Source organism: Schistocerca serialis, chromosome 4, assembly GCF_023864345.2.
Source record: "Schistocerca serialis cubense isolate TAMUIC-IGC-003099 chromosome 4, iqSchSeri2.2, whole genome shotgun sequence".
NCBI classification, from domain to species: Eukaryota; Metazoa; Arthropoda; class Insecta; order Orthoptera; family Acrididae; genus Schistocerca; species Schistocerca serialis.
Genome location: NC_064641.1, coordinates 783634877 through 783660913, shown reverse-complemented (window position 1 = coordinate 783660913; position 26037 = coordinate 783634877). Strand labels below are relative to the sequence as shown.

At 39.6% G+C, this 26037-nt stretch overlaps 1 protein-coding gene across 2 annotated transcripts in view; it reads right to left on the bottom strand.

Annotated features, from left to right (window-relative positions):
• The window catches only part of LOC126473359 (transcriptional regulator ATRX homolog), a 479699-nt gene that overhangs the window by 275653 nt on the left and 178009 nt on the right, over nucleotides 1–26037 (bottom strand). For both annotated transcript variants that reach the window (XM_050100365.1, XM_050100366.1), the window contains exons 12-14: nucleotides 25873–26004; nucleotides 25120–25424; nucleotides 15280–15413 (exon numbers count right to left, since the gene is read on the bottom strand). In XM_050100365.1, coding sequence (XP_049956322.1) covers nucleotides 15280–15413; nucleotides 25120–25424; nucleotides 25873–26004 — 571 coding nt within the window. The remainder of the gene's footprint in view (nucleotides 1–15279; nucleotides 15414–25119; nucleotides 25425–25872; nucleotides 26005–26037) is intronic.

The following is a 26037-nucleotide window of genomic DNA, read 5'->3' as shown; positions in this document are numbered from 1 at the left end:
TTTGAAACAACGTGGTTTTTCTGCCTTTTCAATCACCAGTGGCTTCTCCATTTCACCTAACATGTTTCCACACCGCAGTACAGCAAGTCTTTCCTTCAACATTTTTCCACTGGTGCACTTTTCACTTCGAATTGCAAGCGACTTTGAGGGGAGCACGCAATAAAACAGTCCTGTTTCATTGGCATTGAACATGTCTTTTGGGTAATAATTCACAATTAAGTTGGACAGCATCTTCTTCCATTCTGTTGCTACACTTTCCTGCATATCCTTAGCTTCCCCACACACTTAATTCCACACGATGTGGTGCCTAGCTTTTAAACTGTGCAGCCATCCTGTGGATGCCCTAAACTCTGTAATTCCATGCTTGTTAGTGACTTTCAAAGCCTCACTCTCCAACATGGGTCCAGATAAAGTTCAGCATTTTGCCAGTGAACTTACAAACCATTCCCATACTATTTTGTTAATTTCTTCATTTCCAGTCGTCTTCACCTTACTTTTCATCTGCCTGTTCCCTATTATCCATTCATCCCGAATCTTATCCTTGTTTCTTAAAGTGTCATAAATTTGTGTTTTACCGCATGTGAAACACAACATAATTTCGCACATAGAGAGTGTCTTTCTCACTCGCTTTGATTACATTAATCTTTTCATTACGTGTTAATGACACATACCATTTGTTTGACATCACGTTACTGTGTCTCTGAAAATGTACTAGTCAACTGAAACTAGTAGAAAATAATGACCTTGCTGGGTAAAACCACTGTTTAACAGAACAATACCCACTTCTCCGGTATGTGCTGGAGTGCATCAATAATGAGGAAAATGAGAAAGCCGACAAACAGAGTGCTGACGAACGAACCGCTTCTTTTTATATACTGTACCGACACTGCGTGTAACTTTTTCATTGTTGCACAGAGCAGCTCTGTTTTAGGTCTACACCAGCAACGCCGCACTGCACTGGACCTCTTCTTGGTTTTGCGCTGCTTAACAGAGGAGTTAAGTAATGTCCTTGTAGAGTTGTGAAAAACTAATGAACTGTAATACAGTAGTACTTTATAGGCTCTTTTCCACCTTATACAATGAATTATTAAATATGTTCTATGATTTGCTTTCTGTTTCCGTGTTAGGCACGTTGCCCTTTATACAAAAAATCAGCATATAAAAGAGCACTGAATGTGTTGGGACTGAAATACTTGTAAGGTTTGGGCAGATTTCCGAATTATACAAGTGCTGATTTGAGCAAGTTTTACTGTAATACATGCAGATGTTATTGTCTCACCGGTAGGTATTTTATTTTGACTTTAATTCTACATACTGGCAAAGCAATATATCGAAAGGATCTGCAAGCAACCTCTTAGGACTGTCTGTTACAGATTAAGTACAAGATTGTGATGAGTGTGATAGTTACTTACACATGGTGTGGTAAGATACAATGAACGCAAAATTAAGGGGTCACTTTTTTGAAGCCCTGCCATTTACTCCCACTGTGACACTGCAGTTCAAAATCTGGCTTGAACCTTTCTCTGTAATCGTGCAAAAAGTGTGGCACCCTGTGACATCACCCTCGGATGCGGTGATGCTTCAAACAGCAAGCTGTCGACATATGGAGGAGGGGGGAGGGATGGGAGGGGGGAGGAGTAGTGGGGATGGAAGATAGATAAAAATAAAAATGCTAGAGGTCATATGTTTATGTCAGGTGTAAGGTGGGTTAATGTTTTCATGTGCACCAAACTACACAACATTTCTGCACAATGCCACCACAGACATATCTCACCACGGGAAGGTCGCCAGACCCCATCTCACTCCTTTTCTTGAAACCTCAGTGACTGAGGTCAGAACCGTAATACTCAACCTCGAAGCAAGTGGTTTTCTTGTGAATGGATGAAGAAAACATTTCAGACAAACCATTACTCCGAACTGACATAAAATGACCTTGGCAGGTGTCAAAGGGTGTGAATGGAACCACCTTTTACCTTGGGGTGTTCAGTTTTACACATTTTGCAGTCGAAAATGACAGTTTTCAGTGCAGAATGCAACAGGACGATGTTCTAGGCAACTTTGAACATTGCTGACACCCTCCCAGATGATTCAACCTTTCTGTAAGGACATCACATGGCTGCAACCCCATTGAATTGCCCAAGAAGGGGGGGGGGGGGGGGGGTTGGAGGTTGTCCTGTTGCACATCATCACTGCCAACTGTCATTTCTGACCATAAAATGTGTGAAACCAAGGTAGGGATGATTTTATTCATGCCCTTTATGACACCTCCTTCATGTAGATTCTGAGCAGTAGTGTGTCCAAAATGTTTTCCTCAGCCACCCTTAAGAAAACCAAATGATATCAACGCCTCATGTCACAATCCTGACCTACAACACATAGAAGTGAAAAGAAGGGAGAGATGTGGGTGAGGGGAGGCGTAACAACCTTCCCATGGTCTGACACATTAATAGTCTCATTAGGCAGGACTGTGGCAAAATTGGTGCCAATGTGACTTCATTGACCCACCTTACATCTCACAGGAGTTTCTGAGCTCTGACATGTTATTTGTACATGTTGATAATCTGCTGCTTGAAGCATTGCCAAGCTAAAGGGTGACATCGCAGGGTACCATTCTTCTGCACAATTACAGAAGAAAGTTTTAGGCACTGTCGGTTCAAATTTTGAAGTTCTGTATTGCAATGACAAAAAAATTGACAGGGTTTAAAAAAATGACCCTTAATTTTGTTGCACTGGGTACTTCCTTTTCTTATTTTTTAATTAACAGTTGTTTATTTTCAGTTATATCTACAGTGTGGTCACAGATTATATAAACTGAAGTGACACAAGAGGAAACAGAGCACACTTAAGGAACTAGAAATACCGTCTTTCAATTTAAATCTGAAAGAGTATTGAAAAATATAGCTGCTTGTAAATAAATGTACTGTATTATGAACTGGAAGAACATAGCTTAAGGAGACATACTGTAAGTCCAAATTCTTGACTCACCCACAACATGCATTGTGCCCCCACAGGTGATGACTCATGGCGTAAGTACCAATCAGGAAAGGAATATGCTCATAAAAACAGTTTGCCAAATGCTATAACTGATGTAATTAAGCCCATATTCAGAGATTTATAACAGTCAAGTTTATTGGAAAAGTGTTTACATGGGAAAACACAAAATACAAATAAAAGTGTAAATAATTTAATTTGGATTAGGATTCCCAAAAGAGTGTTTGTACAGATAAAAACATTGCATTTTGGAGTGTATGATGCAGGGCAACATACAATGAGGGAAACATTATCAAATGTTATGTGCTGAAACGTTTAGGTTTCCAACCAGGACACAACACCATTTCCACAATGCACCTCATTGACGAAAAAAGACTAAGAGGTACAGGAAGAAGAGACAAAAGCCTACAACATGCAGCAAAAGGGAAGAAAAGACCAGTGAAAAGGACATTAACACTGGAAAAAGAAGAGGATGCTGATAATCCATCATATGGGGCAGGAATGTATTAAAAAACTTTGGAAGCCAATTCCTGTAACTTTAAAATTTTCATCTTTGAGAAACATTTTCGCAAAAACTGCTAACATTATATCAATGAAATTTATACATAATATTGGTTACTTCTTTTTCTTCATTTTTATAACAAACTGTAAAAAAAATATTGTATAATTCAAGAGTTATAGAAGAAAAAGTGAAAAATTTTAGAGATTAAAATAAGCATCTATTTAAATAAATTGTAAAACAAAAACCAATAAGTATTTCTTAACATGGCATTATAACTTTGTAGAGAGATATTCACTGAACATGTAGTCCAAATTTCACAGCAATATGTTTAATGGTTTTAGAAAAAATGTTCCTTCTATTTGCTAAAATTAAGATGGAGGAGAGGGATCGTTCCGGCTCCCCTTAAGGCACAGGCAGCTAGCAAAAGAATGTTTAAAATATGACAGTTCGCAAACAGCAAAATGTGTTTACATACAGAAGCCACTTCCTATGCCAGTTCTTTCTTGCAGCAGAGCATATTATGCAAGACAACTATGGGCCTCCAATTTTTGTACACACAATTTAGCCTCCAAAGTTGCAACAATGCATATGTGGTATGAGAGTCAAGCCAGTTGTGGAAACCAAGAAATTGCTTCCTGTCTTTTACACTACGTAAGTAGATTGCCCACATGTCCTGGCATTACATTACCCAAAATACACAGATCAAAAATGTAGAACACAAATTCATGTTTTCTGGTCACTCATACACTGAATGTGGCCAAAATTTTGGAATTATTGAGAAGGTTGCCAGGAAAAATCCTTGGGTTTTTATATCTGATGAGTGGGCATTACTCATTTCCAAGGCCTGCTGTAAATGTAAGCCAGTCGATATGACTGACAATAATTTCATCACACTAACAAGGGAACCTCCCCATCGCACCCCCCTCAGATTTAGTTATAAGTTGGCACAGTGGATAGTACTTCAAAAACTGAACACAGATCAATCGAGAAAACAGGAAGAAGTTGTGTGGAACTATGAAAAAATAAGAAAAATATACAAACTGAGTAGTCAATGCGAAGATAGGCAACATCAAGGATTATGTAAGCTTAGGAGCACCGTGGTCCCGTGGTTAGCGTGAGCGGCTGCGGAATGAGAGGTCCTTGGTTAAAGTCTTCCCTCGAGCGAAAAGTTTAATTTTTTATTTTCAGACAATTATCAAAGTTCAGGCACTCACACATAATCGACTTCGCTCTCCAAAATTCCAGGACCTGTTCAGATTTGCTTGGACATATGCAGGATTTGATGGTCTACACATGGAAAAATTTGAAAGTGTTAAAAATATATGTTTTGACAGAGCACAGGGAAAACTGTGCGACTGTGAAACTGTTGCTTTCATTTGTTGCAGTTTATGTGACAAACTCTTATGTTTTCATCACTGTTTTGGGAATGATTATCACATCCACATGAAAACCTAAATCCGGCAAGGTAGAAGAATCTTTTTACCCATTTGCCAAGTGTACAAGTTAGGTGGGTTGACAACATATTCCTGTCATGTGACACACATGCCGTCACCAGTGTCATATAGAATCTATCAGACGTGTTTTCTTGTGGAGGAATCGGTTGACCTATGACCTTGCGATCAAATGTTTTTTGTTCCCATTGGAGAGGCACGTCCTTTCGTCTACTAATCACACCGTTTTGCAGTGCGTTCACAAAACACGGACACTAAACTTATTACAGTGAACACAGACGTCAATGAACGAACAGACATATCATTAACTTTGGGAAAATAAAGAAAAACTTTTCACTCGAGGGAAGACTTGAACCAAGGACCTCTCGTTCCACAGCTGCTCACGCTAACCACGGGACCACGGCGCTCCTGAGCTCACGCTATCCTTGATGTTGCCTATCTTCACATGGACTACTCAGTTTATATATTTTTCTTATTTTTTCGTAGTTCCACAGAACTTCTTCTGTTTTCTCGATTGATCTGTGTTCAGTTTTTCAAGGCCTATCCACTGTGCCAACTTATAACTAAATCTGAGGGGGAGGGGGGGGGGGGGGGGGGGGTGCGATGGGGAGGTTCCCTTGTAAGTGGACTCGATGATTATCTCAAAGACTCAGTCAGTGAAAGGTTTGAGAAAAATGCAACAGTTGCATAATAAAAAGAAGTCACCCTTCATATTGTTTTACAAAGAATTAGTCGATGAATGACTGGAAGATTTTCAAAATATTAACAACAAAGAAGCACACTGTTGTGGCGAAAGTATCAGTGTCTTCCCTGCTCTACAAACAAATAATGAAAACCCTAAGCTAAAACATCTGAAGTACAGAGACCTAAAGACTCTACTTTCCTCTGTGTCACCAGTGTATCATAAATTTTATCAGATACTTCCACATCATGCAGCTCATAGAACATGGAATTTTCTGGACTGTCTCAACTTTGAATACCATTTCCTTAAAACTAACATTTTGTTATTTATATCCGCTGGCTTCTAAGGGTCTCATGTATGCTAGATAGCTGGTGATTATTATTGTTCATGTAATGCTGAGTGAAACTTAGTGACACTGGACAATATTTTGGCTTTAATGGACCAACTTGAGCTCTAGCTTGGAGCTGTATAATAATCATGCTAAATTTACCATAAGAACAATGGGTTTCATCGTGGGAACATTTAGTCGGTGCGAAGAGTTAAGAGAAGTTCAACAAACTCAAATGGCAGATGCTACAAGAGGGGCACTCTGCATCACAAAGAAGTTTATTATGGAAATTTCGAGAGAGTATTTTCTGGGAACAGTTGGACAACATATTTCTTCTTCCCACATACACCTCGTGAAATGACCACAATAAGAAAATTTGAGAAATTACAACTATTACAGAGGTTTACCAACAATCAATCTTCCCTTGCGCCATTCGCAAGGGATCAGGGAAGGAGGGATCAGTTTCTGGTAACAGAAGTACTCTCTGCCACACACCACCAGGTGGCTTGTGGTGTATTGATATAGATTCCATAAAAGCAAGGAGGAAAGTTGACAGGCGGGTATTCTGATGACTTAGATATCAAAAGAAATTTAATTTTTTACGTCGGTATATATCCCACATTCATTTCAGTTAGTGTCAACTTCAACTACTGACTTAGTTTGTTCATATGACCTTTTAAAGCAGTAGTGTTATGTGTGGTCATTTACATCAATAATTTGTAATCTTGTGCCATTATAAAATTCTTTGTTTGTGAAGATTTAATGTCAGTGGCATTTAATAAAAGGTGGAAATTTAGAGCGAGAGGGAGATGGAGAGGTAGATGGAGACGGAGAGGTAGACTGAGAGGGATTTACATATGTCTGCTTGTGTCAGTATTCCTGATGTCCAGGCAGAGCGTCAAGGAATCCTCAGAACCTTAGGCCCCCTACAAAACCTTTCACCTGACTCCATCAACCTCCTGACCCCACAGACACCCCGCACCCCTACCTTCTACCTACTTCCTAAAATTCACAAACCCAATCATCCCGGCCACCCCATTGTAGCTGGTTACCAAGCCCCCACAGAACGTATCTCTGCCTACATAGATCAACACCTTCAACCCATTACATGCAGTCTCCCATCCTTCATCAAAGACACCAACCACTTTCTTGAACGCCTGGAATCCTTACCCAATCTGTTACCCCCAGAAACCATCCTTGTAACCATTGATGCCACTTCCTTATACACAAATACTCCGCACATCCAGGGCCTCGCTGCGATGGAGCACTTCCTTTCACGCCGATCACCTGCCACCCTACCCAAAACCTCTTTCCTCATTACCTTAGCCAGCTTCATTCTGACTCACAACTTCTTCACTTTCGAAGGCCAGACATACCAACAATTAAAGGGAACAGCCATGGGTACCAGGATGGCCCCCTCGTACGCCAACCTATTCATGGGTCGCTTAGAGGAAGCCTTCTTGGTTACCCAGGCCTGCCAACCCAAAGTTTGGTACAGATTTATTGATGACATCTTCATGATCTGGGCTCACAGTGAAGAAGAACTCCAGAATTTCATCTCCAACCTCAACTCCTTTGGTTCCATCAGATTCACCTGGTCCTACTCCAAACCCCATGCCACTTTCCTTGACGTTGACCTCCATCTGTCCAATGGCCAGCTTCACACATCCGTCCACGTCAAACCCACCAATAAGCAACAGTACCTCCATTATGACAGCTGCCACTCATTCCATATCAAACGGTCCCTTCCCTACAGCCTAGGTCTTCGTGGCAAACGAATCTGCTCCAGTCCTGAATCCCTGAACCATTACACCAACAACCTGAAAACAGCTTTCGCATCCCGCAACTACCCTCCAGACCTGGTACAGAAGCAAATAACCAGAGCCACTTCCTCATCCCCTCAAACCCAGAACCTCCCACAGAAGAACCCCAAAAGTGGCCCACTTGTGACAGGATACTTCCCGGGACTGGATCAGACTCTGAATGTGGCTCCCCAACAGGGATATGACTTCTTCAAATCCTGCCCTGAAATGAGATCCATCCTTCATGAAATCCTCCCCACTCCACCAAGAGTGTCTTTCCGCCGTCCACCTAACCCTCGTAACCTCTTGGTTCATCCCTATGAAATCCCCAAACCACCTTCCCTACCTCTGGCTCCTACCCTTGTAACCGCCCCCGATGTAAAACCTGTCCCATGCACTGTCCTACCACCACCTACTCCAGTCCTGTAACCCGGAAGGTGTACACGATCAAAGGCAGAGCCACGTGTGATAGCACCCACGTGATTTACTAACTGACCTGCCTACACTGTGAAGCTTTCTATGTGGGAATGACCAGCAACAAACTGTCCATTCGCATGAATGGACACAGGCAGACAGTGTTTGTTGGTAATGAGGATCACCCTGTGGCTAAACATGCCTTGGTGCATGGCCAGCACATCTTGGCACAGTGTTACACCGTCCAGGTTATCTGGATACTTCCCACTAACACCAACCTATCAGAACTCCGGAGATGGGAACTTGCCCTTCAATATATCCTCTCTTCCCGTTACCCACCAGGCCTCAACCTCTGCTAATTTCAAGTTGCCGCCGCTCATACCTCATCTGTCATTCAACAACATCTTTGCCTCTGTTCTTCCGCCTCGACTGACATTTATGCCCAAACTCTTTGCCTTTACATATGTCTGCTTGTGTTTGTATATGTGCGGATGGATGTGTGTGTGTGTGTGTGTGTGTGTGTGTGTGTGTGTGTGTGTGTGTGTGTGTGTGTGTGTGTGTGTGTGTGTACGCGAGACTGTATATCTGTCCCTTTTCCCCCCTAAGGTAAGTCTTTCCGCTCCCGGGATTGGAATGACTCCTTACCCTCTCCCTTAAAACCCACATCCTTTCATCTTTCCCTCTCCATCCGTTTTTCCTGATGGACCAACCGTGGGTAGCGAAAGCTTGAATTTTGTGTGTTTGTGTTTGTTAGTGTCTCTATCAACATACCAACCTTTTCGTTTGGTAAGTTACAGAATCTTTGTTTTTAAGATATATTTTTCCCACAAAGATGATGTTTGTGTGTGTGTGTGTGTGTGTGTGTGTGTGTGTGTGTGTGTGTGTGTGTGTGTGTGTGTGTGTGTATGCGCGCGCGCGCGAGTGTATACCTGTCCCTTTATCCCCCTAAGGTAAGTCTTTCCGCTCCCGGGATTGGAATGACTCCTTACCCTCTCCCTTAAAACCCACATCCTTTCGTCTTTCCCTCTCCTTCCCTCTTTCCTGATGAAGCAACCGTGGGTTGCAAAAGCCTGAATTTTGTATGTGTCTATGTGTTTGTTAGTGTCTCTATCAACATACCAACGCTTTCATTTGGTAAGTTACATCATCTTTTGTTTTTATATAAGAAAAAAATACACAATTTTTGGAACACTGACTCCCATTTGCTTTTCAATTTCTACCTACTCCACAATAAAAGAAATGTTCAAAAACCAGTTTTTAGGGTTTAATAGTTTGCCAAAAATGTGTTGTTTAGATATGTTCTTGGCTACAACAATAACTGAGAAGGAAATAATGGAATACCTTAATGAGGATAACTAAATGGAGATCAGACTCCACCCAAATACAAGATTAATGCCATTATCCACAGTGCCCATGCAAGGCAATAATCTGAGGCTAAAAATGTATAGAATTCAATGAAGTGACTAGTGCAGGCACTGCTAAGTGTTTTGCACTCTTTCCAGAATCTCAGTGCATGGAGGGAAATCACTTACAAGACAATCATTGGTCAAAATTCACCAACCAAAAATTGGCGGTAAACAAGTTCACTCCCCCACACACCCTGAAAGGCTCAGGACTTTTAAACCTTGTTCACATGGCTGAAGCTCTCTAAAGTCTGGTGCAGACTGCTGGAAGTTGATCTTGACACTACACTGACAAGAGAAGGCCATGATGGGACCACAGATTTGCTTCAAACTTTGCACACCTTTAGTAGGCCATTGAAACTACAGAATGTGCAAGTAGTAAGGTGCACTACTCTGGCAATTCCAAAAAAGTCACAAGAGAAGTTTTACGCATTTATTATGTGGCTTATGTATCTGGAGCTTCATTAGACAAATGTGTATCAGGCAATGATTCAACTCCCACTCAAACTTACAAACTTAATTTTTAATCTATTTTTTCATCACTGGTCTTATAATTTAACTTAGATGACACTTGTGAAGTAATACAATACAAAAAACTGTATTTGCATGAAGTTTTAGTGAACTTCAGGTTATCTGAGAGTCACTATTTTTAATTAAATTTAATTATTACAACAAAACTATTTATAACTATCGACAAGTGAACAAAATGCAAAGATTTTTCATGAAAATATTTGCCTGTCTTGATGTGCAAGTCACTTATGTACGCAATCTGGTAAGATACCCTAAACTACTTTGCACATCGATGCTTCCAGCTGCAGACATGGAGGCAGGCCCCATTTGGCAGTTAACCTACGTAACGGTGAGACATTGCTAATGTAGCAAGTGTGAGTAGTGTAGGTGCAAATTTTTTGAATATCACAGAATTTACACTTGTACTACAAAAACGAAGGTGATTCCTTGTTCTTCAACTACTTCAGATAATGAATGTAATGTCGAGTCAGTGCATAACACAGTTACAAAACTGTCTATTAAAAGATGCATTCGTGTACCATGAAAATCTTCTTCAAGAATTGGATCTTATTGATACAGAGCAATCATCAATGATTTCTGTAGATGCAATGGCAATTGAAAAAGTACTTTACCATTCTATTGTCAAAATGTTAGGAGAAAAGAGACTTATTACTAACGAAGAACTCATTCAGTCTGACATTTCCAACAATGAGGATTTTGAACTAGCCAAAAAGGAGGCCAAAGCCGAATACACTCCTTTGGAGATAAAAATAAAAGTAGTAACACTGGCTAAAGAACAGTCCACATGGAATCTACAAACTCCCCCCAAAAAAGGGCCTCAAAGTTTAAAAGGAAAGGACCATTTCAGGAGACTGGAAGAAAACATAAAAAATGGACCAGCACTCAATAAATATGCACTAATTGATTCGTGGACCAATGACCAATTTGTGGAGTCTCTCAAAAATCATTAGCAAGTAAGTTACATTTCTGTCAACTTTTCGTCTTCTTTTTTTTTTTTTTTTTTTTTAAAATCTTCAACTGTATTTTAACAACAGGTTATGACAATGATATGCAAATTTGATTTTATGTTTCAGCTAACAACAAGGATTTTGCAGCAGTGTGCTTCGGCTGCTGCAGGCCAATTTCAATCCGAGGACTTCTTCTTCAAAGCATCCCTTTGATGGACTAAAAAATTGAAACAAGAGCGCAGAATTCAGCACAACAAGATGACGAAAGGTAACAGGGAATCCGTTACTTTGAAAGAAACAATGGAAGCCTCAAGAAAGTTTCAACTGGAGAGGAAGGTACTTATCCCCAATTTCAACAAAAAATTTGTGATCAATACAGGCTAGACAGGTCACCAGTACCAGTCAACATACAACAGAACTCTCACTGAAAGAAATTCAAAATTTGTGTTTGTTAAAAGGCACAATATGAACAAGGTAACACACTCATACACAGCACAATATGATAATGATGTCTGGTGAATTATTACCACGAGTGCTTTCATGTTTGCAAGAGGCCACAGGAAAGTTTCGACCAAAAGTTGAACAAACTGTTGAGAAATTAATGACAGGCTTTCCAAATATTGTTGTAACTCATTTGAAGTCTAGGAAACTTACCACACAGATCTACAGTTTGTTTTTAACCAGAGTCATGGTTCCTTAGTTTTCCAACTTGCACAGTTAAAGTCATACTCCGATTTGCCAATCATTCAACATTTATATCTGTTGGCAAGTAAAAGACGTTATCAAGCACCTTTGGAACTTTTCATTTCTGACAAGGGAACCTCCCCATCGCACCCCCCTCAGATTTAGTTATAAGTTGGCACAGTGGATAGGCCTTGGAACACTGAACACAGATCAGTCGAGAAAACAGGAAGAAGTTGTATGGAACTATGAAAAAAATAAGTAAAATATACAAACTGACTAGTCCATCCGCAAGATATGCAACATCAAGGATACTATGAGCACAGTATCGCCGTGGTCCCGTGGTTAGCGTGCGCAGCTGCGGAACTAAAGGTTCTTGGTTCAAGTCTTCCCTCGAGTGAAAATTTTACTTTCTTTGTTTTTGCAAAGTTATGATCTGTCCATTCGTTCATTGACGTCTCTGTTCACTATAATAAGTTTAGTGTCTGTGTTTTGCAACCGCACCGCAAAACCGTGCGATTAGTAGACGAAAGGACGTGCCTCTCCAATGGGAACCGAAAACATTTGTTTGCAAGGTCATAGGTCAACCGATTCCTCCACAGGAAAACATGTCTGATATATTCTATATGACACTGGTGACGGCATGTGCATCACATGACAGGAATATGTTGTCGACCCACTTAACTTGTACACTTGGCGAATGGGTAAAAAGATTCTTCTACCTTGCCCTATTTAGGTTTTCTTGTGGATGTGATAATCACTCCCAAAAAAGTGATGAAAACATAAGAGTTTGTCACACAAACTGCAACAAATGAATGCAACAGTTTCACAGTCGCTCAGTTTTCCCTGTGCTCTGTCAAAACATATGTTTTTAATGTTTTCAAATTTTTCCGTGTGTAGACCGTCAAATCCTGCATATGTCCAAGCAAATCTGAACATGTCCTGGAATTTTGGAGAGCGAAGTTGATTTCATGTGAGTGCCTGAACTTTGATAATTGTCTGAAAATAAAAAGTTAAAATTTTCACTATGGGGAGAACTTGAACCAAGGACCTCTCGTTCCACAGCTGCTCACGCTAACCACGGGCCCACGGCGCTCCTGAGTTCACACTATCCTTGATGCTGCCTATCTTGCAAATGGACTACTCAGTTTGTATATTATGCTTATTTTTTTCTTAGTTCCACACAACTTCTTCCTGTTTTCTCGAGTGATCTGTGTTCAGTTTTTCAAGGCCTATCCACTGTGCCAACTTATAACTAAATCTGAGGGGGGTGCGATGGGGAGGTTCCCTTGTGAGTGACCGTGGTGTCACCGCCAGACACCACACTTGCTAGGTGGTAGCCTTTAAATCGGCCGCGGTCTGGTAGTATACGTCGGACCCGCGTGTCGCCACTCTCAGTGATTGCAGACCGAGCACCGCCACACGGCAGGTCTAGAGAGACGTCCTAGCACTCACCCCAGTTGTACAGCCGACTTTGCTAGCGATGGTTCACTGACAAATTATGCTCTCATTTGCGAGACGATAGTTAGCATAGCCTTCAGCTACATCATTTGCTACGACCTAGCAAGGCGCCATTATCAATTGCTATTTATCTTGTGTTGCATGTACCGTCAGACCGATGTTCACCAATTATGTATTAAAGTTAAGTATTCCAACAGCTACGTACTTTATTTGCTAGACTCAAATCCTTTAACTGTTACAGTCCTCACGCCAGCCTGCGTGAGCTTAAACGCGTGCCTTTCGGCTTCACCTCCTAGTGGCTTGGCTGTCTTGTGAAGTCACAACAGTGACAACGAACGAGAAATTGCTTTGGGTGAAGATGCTACACAAATCCATCCATGGTACATCACTAATTGTCAGCACCTATATTTGCCAAAATATTGCGTTACTCATGGTTTGCATCCAAACTATCATAAGAAATAGATATTTTTCAAAATTTGAATGAGGAGTACTTTCCCTTAGAAACTCTGAACATTCCATGTAAATGCAGGAAAGCTGTAGTAGATGCCGTTTCGATCTATGTTTTCTGCATCTGTATGACAAATACCATCTTGCAATGTGTGATACTGAGAGCACACCTGATGAGTAACTGCACATTACACTTCTGGTCTAGCATATTGTTACTTACTATACTACTGATTGTGAGTAATGTCATTCACATAATTATTTATGGAAGTCTGACTCGGTCTTTCCAAGCCTGTCACTCATCCTTGAAAATTAATTTAAAAACATCAAACAACATCTGAAATTCACTACAACTTCAAAAAAATCTATGAGGCTTTTTTTTTTATTATGTTACCTGTCAAATGTCATCTAATTTAAATAATGTGACCAGTGATGAAAAAAATATAGATTGAAAAATAAGTGTTAGTGGGACACGAACAGATGTCTCGTCCACAAGCATATACCCTAATCATTTGAGCACAGTGACTTCTTATGGCCAGCACATTTGCACAAATACATCAATTACATAATATAACAATGAAAATAATCAATTTTTGACAATATAATGTAACTGGAAAGATAAAAAAATCTACTCACAACGTGGCAGCAGGAGAACACATTACATAACAGATGCTTAAAACTTCTCTTGCAATTTTCTCAGAATTTCCTGAGTAGTACACCTTGCTACTAACACATTATATTGTTTTAATGGCCTACTACAGGTGTAAAAAGTTTGAAGTAAATATGTAATCCCGATGACATGGCCTCCACTTGTGAGTTATCTTTCAAAAGGATGTTTTGTGAAATAAACATTAAACAGCTGAAAATTTATTTACTGGGAGAATTTGACTTTATTTTTGCATAGAAAATTCTAGAGATAAAGAAACTGGAGTATTCATTGTATATAGATTCCCAAGAAGGAAAGAGAGAGGATCTAACACTCTGATGATCTATTGTTTATGACACAAAGAAAAAGTTTAATCTTACAGTATTTGTATAACTGCCACTCATAAGGTGAAAAGGTGCATAAAACCTACACTAACATTAGATGTTGTGCTTACATAAAAGGAATCAATCAACATTCAATTAATTTTAATCACTTACTACACATTACAAACGTTGTAAACTGCTTTGAAATTTTGTTCTGAACCCGTTTAGGAAACTGCTACTTAGTAACAGCAGTTTCTACATTGAACCCAAAACCATAAGGTTCTCACTTTTCTTAATTAAGTGTAGACATTAACATACTACTTCATTTATTACTACTTCATGACACTTTGATCATTAACAAAAATTTGTTCAATGTGTGCTTGAAATTTGAAATATATGTAGTTCATTGAATATGATTTTTTCCTATGTATCATTCATAACAAATACATATTGCAGCTGCCTTAGACTCTTCTAATGCAGTAGAAATTACAGATATATTAATGCTGCTTCGCTAATGTATAACAGTCATAAAGTAGTGAAGCTAGTAGACAAAAAGTATCATAGATAGGTAACAGTAAGACAAAAATATTCAATAAGAATTATTTTTCATAAAAAATGATTCATGCTATCTAAGACTGAAGCTGAGCAACTTCCATGGTTTCAGCATAGCTACCTGTCAGATGAGTCATCTGCCTCTTTCTTCTTTTTTCTTGCATTCCACTTCCTTTCTTCATCACTGGTATCAGTTTCTGAAAGTTTTGCTCTCAACAATTTGTCATTTCGCCACGTGCTCTTTGATTTATTTTCCTAGAACATCCAGGATTTGATACTATAACTGTATATTCAGTTTCTAATTGCACTACAGTATTTTTCTGACACAAAGACATCACAATAATCTATAATTTACATATTGCAGCTGCCTTAGACTCTTCTAATGCAGTAGAAATTACAGATATATTAATGCTGCTTCGCTAATGTCCCAAATTGGACATGAATAGCTCACAGTGTTATAAATACCTCCATCTACTAATCATTGCTTCTCATTATATTGTATGTTTAAGTAAACACAAGCTGCTAACAGCAGCAAACCACAGATTATTACATGCTGCAACACTGCACAACAAATAGTATCCAACAGTCTACTTATAAATGTGCCTATCTGGCGCTTGATGCCTCTTCTATGTGACGAGAAGCAATCTATCCCAATTGATACTGTTGTTGTTCCATCTTTTATGATATACCAAAACAATACAAATCACGACAATGCAGTATCATTGAGGTTGCTACAGTACAGCTATACAGCTTAATCTTTTAGCATAATGGTACTCAATCCAGACTTTAACAGTCTGCACTCCTCGAGGTAAGGTGGAACGAAAATGGGTGGCAAGGGCAACTGTAGCCAAAAGAAACTTGGAGGTGAGGGGAGCAGGGCATTCTGCGTTAGAACTGAGGATTCTGCTTTCAGTAATAAAATAGACGAAGATGTATGTGAATTTAATTTTCTAAATATATATACGATAATACATAATAGCCAAATCCAAACCCCCATTGATTAAAGTGATACTTCGGTTACCAAAATGTTTAAAGATGACATCAAAACAACTATAAAGACACATAAAAAGAAAAATTCTTTTAAACACTTTATGAAGCAACAAATACGTTAACTTCCAAATGTGCACACAAAATGAAGGAGCTCATATTCAGGTAAAGCTGTGACAAACGAGCTCCTCAAACTGACCCGAAGTGGACCACCCATTTGGTTTCATCGAAGTGGTATCATGGACAAGGGGACTTCATGGAGTGGTCCTCTTTGATTTTTTTCATAATTTTGGTCAGTGCCCGAATTTCAATTTCCGAAAGCAGTATGATGCAACAGATACAAAAACTCAAAAAAATCACCTTTGAAGATTGGTAGGTTTCAGAAAAGTGTTATGTCTAACATACAGTAAATAAATAAACAAATATATAAAATAAAGAAAACATCAGTACATTATTAATTAATTTGTCAGTACATTACCATGTAGCACAAACAGGGTACAGTCAAAACGTTGCCTGTTCACATCTCGCTAGCAGTATACTTTTTAAGAAATTCCATATCTATTAAAAAATGGAGATGATAATTAACAAATATGGAATCATACTTTCTTAAATAAAAGTAAAGAAGACACGTCAAGTTGCAGACAGGCACAATTAAAAGACACTCACATATAGCTTTCGGCCATAGCCTTCGTCAGTAAAAACGAACACACACACACACACACACACACACACACACACACACTAGCACACCTCACGCACGCATGACTATTAACTCCAGCATTTCAGGCCCTTGATACTGTATTTGGGGGGCATTTGTGCAAGAGGTGTGCTTTCTTTTGTGTGTGTGTGTGTGTGTGTGTGTGTGTGTGTGTGTGTGTGTGTGTGTGTGACTGATAAAGGCTATGGCCGAAAGCTATATGTGACTGTCCTTAAACCGTGCCTGTCTGCAACTTCATGTGTCTTCTTTATGGTAAGTAGCAATCTGTTTTTTCCTACATTGCTGGTATTCCTACCTAGGCATAGAACTGTGTTATTTTCAAATGAGCAGTACTCAAAAACTAAAATATTTAAAAAATATGATTACTGTATTTGTTAATTCACATTTCCATTGGTTAATAAATATGAAATTTAAAAAACAAAGATAGGTATGGCACTAGTGAGATTTGAACAAGTGGCTTTATAATTATAATCTGATTACACTATGCGCTGAGCTACAACCAAATCCATTAATAATGCACTAAAGCTTTATACTTAACACTTTTATTTACATATTCATTTTATATTATCTTTCGAGAAATGTATCGTATTGTTATACGAAACTTATGTCTGGGCACTGACCCTCAAATGCTGTAAAGTATGAGGAAAATCAGAGGGGCCCACTCTGTAGGGTACTGTGAGACTGTTCTAGCTGTAATTATGTTGTGGTATGGTATGTCCATATTAGTTTCAGCAGCAACATAATCAGTGCATCTTGGAAGCATTGCCACAAATATCAGAATCAATATGTGAAATACTGATACATTGCAAGTTTTGTTGGAACGACCACTGTCTGAAGCAAGTATATAAAGATTTATTACATAAATTGAAACAACTTTTTCTTGCTGAAAACTAAATTTATTTATGTTCCAGACATATTTCAGCTGTTACATACAGCGATCTTCAGTGAATTTAACAGGCTGGAAAAATGAGTAGCTATTAAATCAACTGAAGATGCCTTAATGTAAAAGGTAAAATGCATTTGAAAATTAAATATAAGCTCAGCAAGAAAAAGGTATTTCAATTTATAAAACGAATAGTGATACATTATCTCACCAACAAATAGACAGCTATTATTGAGCGTTATTTGAGAAAAGATGCTTTCTTATGAAACTATAAGCCTTCCAGATTTCGCCTTGGAAAAACCGCTTTCTGAGAGACTGGGGAAGACAATGCCACTACACAAATTCTAAAATCTAACGTTGAGGAACACAACAATGTAGGCAACTTATTCAAAAAACCTACTCTAAGCACAGCAATGCCTTATTGCTTCCAATAACATCTCATTAATAATAGGAGAAACATTTGTACAATCTGCACTTAAAAAGGTGTCAATATAATGCTGGAGCCTGACACATGTGTTAGGATGAAGTCAATCCTTTGATCAGTGACGCACTTTCCAGAATAACACACAACACAGCTTTCGATACTGAAGAAAGATTTTTTCATGGCTTGGAGAAAACAGGAGTTATAGAGTAAACCGATGATTCAACAGCTACTCATGGCCGCTACCATCTGTTTGGTTCATTAATGTTGATAGAGTCTCAAGGTACCCCCGCCACACACTGTCAGGTGGCTTGCAGAGTATGGATGTACATGTAGTTGTAGACGTAATGGAGAAAATTTTTCCTTCATCAACATGAAAGGTTCTTATAAAAACAGGGAAGTAGAATGTTTTTAAAAGTGCGAAAAAAATCAACTACACAGGCTTAGTAAACTGAGGGAGCTGCACTTGTAGTTGATCAATATGGTGAATTCATTGTTTAGATAAAATCCTGACATTGTGGTAATCCATTAACTAATCTATATATGCACCCCATTGTTGTTAATTTTTATTAAAGATTTCTTAACCGCCTAAACCATGACAAACCCCCTAAACTATGAAATTAATACTGTTAACGAAACAGAAGTACACTGTTGGAATGATTGTCTTTTTTGGAGATGCAGTCAAGAAAAAGATAATGAATTCAAGTGCCTTCTCCTACATATATCATGATGCAATTGAACTACGAAGTTCCCACACTGATTATCTTGCTGATTTATTTCAGAAATTCAATGAGCTCAAGACAAAGCTGCATGGAGACAAAATGAGTACCAATGAATCTCAAAGCATAAGATAAACATTCACAAAGAAGCTGCACCTACACAATAAGGACTTAAATCAATGATGTATGCACCATTGAAATAACAATGTCAGCACTCAATCCATTTTTAGTAGACCCAGGAGAATTTCATCACAGGTCAAAAGAGCATTCAGCTGTCATCTACCAACTTACAGGATAGGAGCTTTGATGTGGTGGTGTGACTGTCACAATATTTGGTATGAAAGATAACCTTTGACTGCAGTAAACATAGGAGAATTTCATCAAAGGCTAGAGTAGCAGTTAGCTGCCATCCATGTGTTTAGTGGAAAGGAGCTTCAGTGTGATAGTGTGACTGTGGCAATAACTGGTTTGTGTACAAGATAAACTTTGACTGAATTTAAACTAGGCAGACTTGACATGGTAATGGTGTGTGTGTGTGTGTGTGTGTGTGTGTGTGTGTGTGTGTGTGTGTGTGTGTGTGAGAGAGAGAGAGAGAGAGAGAGAGAGAGAGAGAGAGAGAGAGAGAGTTAGTTCTGCTGTAGCAGATGGCCAATGACAATGAGGAGATAGCCACTGCTTTATCAAGATATCCATGGCAATACTAATTTGTAAACCAACTTTGTAATGCGCTGCAAAGAAAATTAACGTACAGTGATTCTGCAATTTCTCCCAGTGTATTTGTTGACTGAGAAGTCCACGAGTCTACTGCCCAGTTCATAGTGTCAAATGGGAGCATTATATCTTCCCCCACCTCCCCAGCGAATCGTTCCCTTTGCAGTCATGGAGGCGATTGCATCAGTATCTGTGGTAGCACTGTCATAGTCAGTCTGCCTGCCCTGGTTGCCAGATACTTTTGTTTGCCGAGTGTCTTCTTAATTATACCCAGTACTGGTTCCCTGGCCTTGCTGAGATACAGCCACAGTCCCAGTTGATAAGACTGTCAAAACTCAAAGGAATTAAAGACATTTTTGCCCGCCAAATACTAGGATTTCAGCACAGACTTTGAAATACTGGGATAGGGCCACTAGAGGATCCTCCGAAATTCAATTTATACTATCAATGAGACAGTGGCTATAATCTCAGCAAGGTTGGGGAACCAGCACTGGATCTAATTAAGGAGACACTCAGCAAACACAATGATTTGGCAGCCAGGGCGGATAGAGCAACTACGAAAATCCTACAAAGGACACCAATGTGGTTGCATCCTGGGCCGCTGACACCCACCCTCGGCCCGGCACAGAGGGAACAGCCCATGGGGAAAGGGAATGTGAATCAGCCCCGCGAACCCCCCCCCCCCCCCCCCCACCCTCCTCCAAGGAGCTGAGTTCGTCAGCAAACCTGCACACCTAATGATGGCGACATGTCTGACTGCTAAAACATTGTGCTCTTTGGACATCATGAACTGGCAGTATCCCCTCAGATCAAATTTGTGGTACAGATCTGGCAGCCAAAAGACAGAACAATCACTGCATTAAAGTTGATGGCAGAAACTGTTTGTAATGGGAATTAATAAACTGTGATACAAGTTACTCAAATATTAAGATTTTTATGAAAACAGAAATCTTATTTTACAAAACTGAAAAGGATCTGAGGAAATTCAAAATTATGGTAAATGAAATATGCATGAAAATGACCATGGTCCTGAGAACATAGTGTATATAAATTATCTCAGAATAAAATCTTTTTTCTGTATCAAATAACACGACCAGACCTACAAGTAAAGAAAGAAAACAAAGGAATCTAAAAGGACTCAAGACAATTTACTTCAGAGAAAAATTATCCAACTTCTATGATTTCCTGCAGCTCATAACAATGCTGTCCATTACATATTTCGTCACTGAAACTATGGAAAACACTATTCGTTTATAAAACAAACTTTTTTTCTTCAGTTACATTTGTATGAGCCATGCATTACTCATCGAGGGGGGGTGAATGGTTGCTTTTTCTCATTTTTGCCTGTTAATTAATTTCTTTATACATGCACTTTGACAGCTGTCATCCATTCCACAACAAAAAATCCCTTCCATAAAGCCTTGTCTACTGTGGACAGCGTATCTGAAGTAATGAGAAGTCCTTTGCCCTGTACACTCAAGAGAGCCATCACAGATAGGTATTGCCCCTCAAACGTAGTCTGCAAGACTGATTTCTGATTTCAGTTGCCATATGTTCACACAACCCTAACCCTCCAATCACCCCCAAGAAACAGCTACAATGGAGTGACTTCCTGTCAACGAATATCACACTGGACTAGAACAACTGAACCACACGCTTTGCCAGAACTTTGATTATCGATTGTCATGTCCTGAAATGAAGCATATCCTACCAAAGATCCTACCCACCACTCCTAAAGTGGTACTCCATCGCACACCCAAGCTACATGATTTAGTTCATCCCCATACCACTCCCACTACAAAACTCTTGCCACGAGATCATGCCCCGGTGGAAGCTCCAGGCAAAAGACCAGCTCAATGCAACCACCAAGCACTTCCTAACCAATCAGGTCACAGCATCATCCTATCCCATCAGAGGTAGGGCCATCTAAAGAAGCTGCCACATCATTACTAACTTTACTGCAAACACTGCATACCTTTGGAATGACAACCAAGCAGCTGTCCACCAGATTTAATGACCAACATCAAAATGTGGCCAAAAACAATCCTGACCATCCAGTGGCATAACACGCAGCTGAGCACAGCATGCCTGATTTCAATGGCTGCTTCATAACCTGGGCCATCTGGATTCTTCCCTCCACCATCACTTTTTCTGAACTATGCAAACAGCAATTATCCTTGCAAAACCTTCACTCCCATAACCCTCCTGACATCAGTCTCCATCAACCCACTATCCCCACATCCTCCATCCAACAGTTTCCCCTCCCTCCCTCATCCCAATTCACATCTCGGCTCCATCTACCATATATCACATGCCTAGTCCGTACACCTGTCACCTCCCTCCCGCATTCCTAGTAAGCAAAGCAGTTGCCTCCTTCCAAGCCGTTAGCTACCTATCCCCCCCCCCCCCCCCACTCCTGTGTGCCATCTCCCTCTCCCTCTACCCACACTATCTGACACAACTCCCACCCCAGTCCACTTGCTAAATTGCAATCATGGCATTTTGTGCGCAGCCAACAGTGTGTGTGTGTGTGTGTGTGTGTGTGTGTGTGTGTGTGTGTGTGTGTGTGTGTATGTGTGTGTGTGTGTGTGTGTGTGGTGGGGGGGGGGGGGGGGGGGGGCGTTCATGTGCGTGAAAAAGTCATGGAGGAGGAATATCTAACTTGTTGGTGGTACCATCAGCCAACATTAAGCATTGTTTTTGTTGTTATGCTCCTGTTCTACTGCTAATAGTTCACTACCAAATTCCCTGCAGTATGTGGATGTTAATGGCCTTGGTCTTGAGGAGCCTACACAACATCACAAATTTTAGGAAAGGAAATTATATGAGTGTTATGAAGGGTGTTCATAGACTGATGCAGCCAATTCGTATACTGTTACAGTTTTTTTTTTTAATATTTTGGCTTATTTGTGGAGATAGACTAAAAAGTAGTCAGTGTAGTGAAACACCTGTCATTTTTCACAGACTAGTCTTTATATGGCATGATGTACATGAGAAAAAGTTGATGACAGAGGATAGCTACAAAGAAGTGTTGATATGCATGCTTTGGCCTAACAGATAATGATTTCTGGGATTTTCTAAGACTTATGACTGATGTGGTATGTCTATGTCAGACATCTGCTTCCAAGGCTAGAAGACGTGATTAACATTACGCATCTCTTTGGCCTGGGACTACATGGGGCACTCACCCCACCACAATGTCCACCCTGCATCCATCACTGGAGTGACCTCAATTGGATTAAAACACAAACTTCTACCACAGGAGAATCAATTTAGCACTGTAAAATTACACAAAATACAATACCACTCTGTCAGGACCTTTATCACAGTGATGCGTTCAACACTGACTGCGTTTCTGCTCTAGGATCAAAGTTGGCTCTGCATAAGGTGAATAAATTTATGTTGGAGGTAATCTAATCCCTGGAGCAACCTGTTGTTCAGAAATTTAACTAAGCTACATCTTCCAACTAACTATGAATTTTTCTGAATTTATTCTGAATAGTAACTGCTACATAACAAGAACACTTTCTTACTGCCCACATCAAAGGCTACTCAACACTTCAAAATTCACATTTTGTGATACATATATCTGCTTCTCATAAATGAAAAATGAATTATTAGCAAAATAGAAAGTTAACTATGCAAATACAGTTGATAGATGTGATTACAATTTTTGCAGATGGTTTAAAAGTAACAGATCAACTATTCTAGGGTAGCACCTCCCTTTGTCCTAATCTCCTAGCAGAGTGGTCATGCTCCCTCCCTCTCTCAGAAGATGTCAGTGTTCAATGCAGAGGCAGTGGTCATCTTGCAAGCTCTCCAGCTGTCAAGCTACTTGGACAAAACAATACCTTTATCACAACTAGCTCAGTTAGTGTAGTTTCAGCTGTCAACGCCCGAGCAATGTGGAAGCACAACATCATTTATCTTATGAGGATAATCTAGACGGTGGTTGAGCTGCTGTGGTACTGAGCTTTAGTAAACTTTCTCTGGATTCCACTACAGCAATACTTCCAACAAAATATGTAGACTTCCTTGCAATAGGTGCAGTGCACAATAAGCACTTATTTATCCCTGATTTCATTGCATCTGACCACACTCCTGAATTTAAAAATGCTGCATAAAATGTAAGGGATAAAGAGAGGAGAGAAACAAAATGGCTCAGTGGGCACCAGCACTTCAATAAAAAGAGAGAGATGGATAGGTTGAAGGACAAGGAGACTGATGAGGAGAAGTTGAGGGAATGAGGAGAAGTTGAGGGAATGTGGAGAAGAAAACTGGAGAGAACAGGAGAAAGTGTTTGAAAAGGGAGGGAGTATGAGAAAGTACACAGGAGGGTAAATATGTTAAAAATAAAGAGCACTGAGGGTGAAGAAATGTGGTGCAGCATGAGAGGAGGGAGACTTCTGAAAGTATATATGCAGCTGTAAAATAAAGGTCTTAAGCTGACAAGTAAGAGAGGAAAAGAAATTATTTATACCTTATTAATCCCTTCGTCACTTAGTAAAAGATGTTTTATGCTTGACAAATACTTCTATGTCTTAAATTCCTATCCCATCTGGCATGTATTTAAATTTGTCCCATGATGATAAATGATATTTTAGTCTTTTGTTGGGAATCAACTTATTAAGATAAAGGGGATATGATAAAAGAAAGACCTCCACAAACAAGAAACTGTAGTACGTGAACGGAACTGAGAAGTACATCTGTACAGCTACATACACTATTTATTATTACTGAAGATGCCCTTTTTGACTTTCAAACTTTTAGTATTTTCCTTGTGATTTTATAATTGTTCCCCTATGATTCTGAATCTCTGTAAGAGCGCTGGCACGTCGATAGACACACAAACAAACACAAACATACACACAAAATTCAAGCTTTCGCAACAAACTGTTGCCTCATCAGGAAAGAGGGAAGGAGAGGGGAAGACGAAAGGAAGTGGGTTTTAAGGGAGAGGGTAAGGAGTCATTCCAATCCCGGGAGCGGAAAGACTTACCTTAGGGGGGAAAAAAGGACAGGTATACACTCGCACATATCCATCCACACATACAGACACAAGCAGACAGAGATGTCTGCTTGTGTCTGTATGTGTGGATGGATATGTGCGTGTGTGCGAGTGTATACCTGTCCTTTTTTCCCCCTAAGGTAAGTCTTTCCGCTCCCGGGATTGGAATGACTCCTTACCCTCTCCCTTAAAACCCACTTCCTTTCGTCTTCCCTTCTCCTTCCCTCTTTCCTGATGAGGCAACAGTTTGTTGCGAAAGCTTGAATTTTGTGTGTATGTTTGTGTGTCTATCGACGTGCCAGCGCTTTTGTTCGGTAAGTCACCTCATCTTTGTTTTTATATATAATTTTTCCCACGTGGAATGTTTCCTTCTATTATATTGAATCTCTGTAAGTATATACCAACTGGTGATCTCATGTATATTTTACACCAGCAGTAAAATTAAGGTCGTAAAAATGATAAAATTAAAATTTAACATATAACATGCTTCTAAGGACTTTCAAGTAGCTCCCACCTTCGTTTCTTCAGTAGATTTTTTATCTTCTTCTTTGCTCTCTTTACAGTCTGTACTTTCATTAAGTTCCTCCTCTGCTTTGGAGTGCATTTTTGCTTCAACTTCTTCTGCTGTATTATCAGACTCCACCTCACTTTCAGGCTTGTTTTCTTTGTTCTGGTTTTCACATTTATCTTCATCAGTTTTCACTGATAGTTCTCCCCCTTCACAACCTTCCTTTTTATTTTTCCCTCCTCCTTCTCCTCCTCCTCCTTCTGGTATTTCTTTTTCATCATCCTGATGGTCCTTTTTCACTGGTTCTGGGGCTGAATCAACACAAATTCAAGCAATAATATCCTCATATCAAAATAACAAATCACTTTCTAATAACAAAATAAACAAATAAAAATATAAAATGGTGTAGTTTTAAATAAAAACGCCTTTTGCATGATGCAAGTTAAGCTTTTTATGTAACTTGTGCACCCAGATGTGTTTTCCCTTATTTACAAGGCATCTTCAGTGAATGTCAGATCAGTAAATAAATCATTTGTAAGCTAAATAGCTTTCTCTCATGTTGCAAACCCGCATGACAGGCATGATACCAAAATCTGACATCCACATTTAGATGTCAATCTGACACTCACTGAATACTGCAATTCATATGCGGCTGCTACAAAAATGGCTACTGCAAGAAACTTGTTAAATACAAAAATCTACAATTTCTTCCTAACAGGACAACTTACAATTTTTTTCCCTTTATGTTTACTTCCATACCTGTTTCTTCTTGTTGTCCATCATTTTCTTCAGTTTTTACACATTCCTTAGGACTGCTCTCTTCCACAACTTCCTTTTTCTTGTCAACAGATTTGGGGCTTTGACACTGTTGGTGTAAAGGAACAGATGAATCTGAAAATGTACATCCAAGGTGCTTTTTAAGTT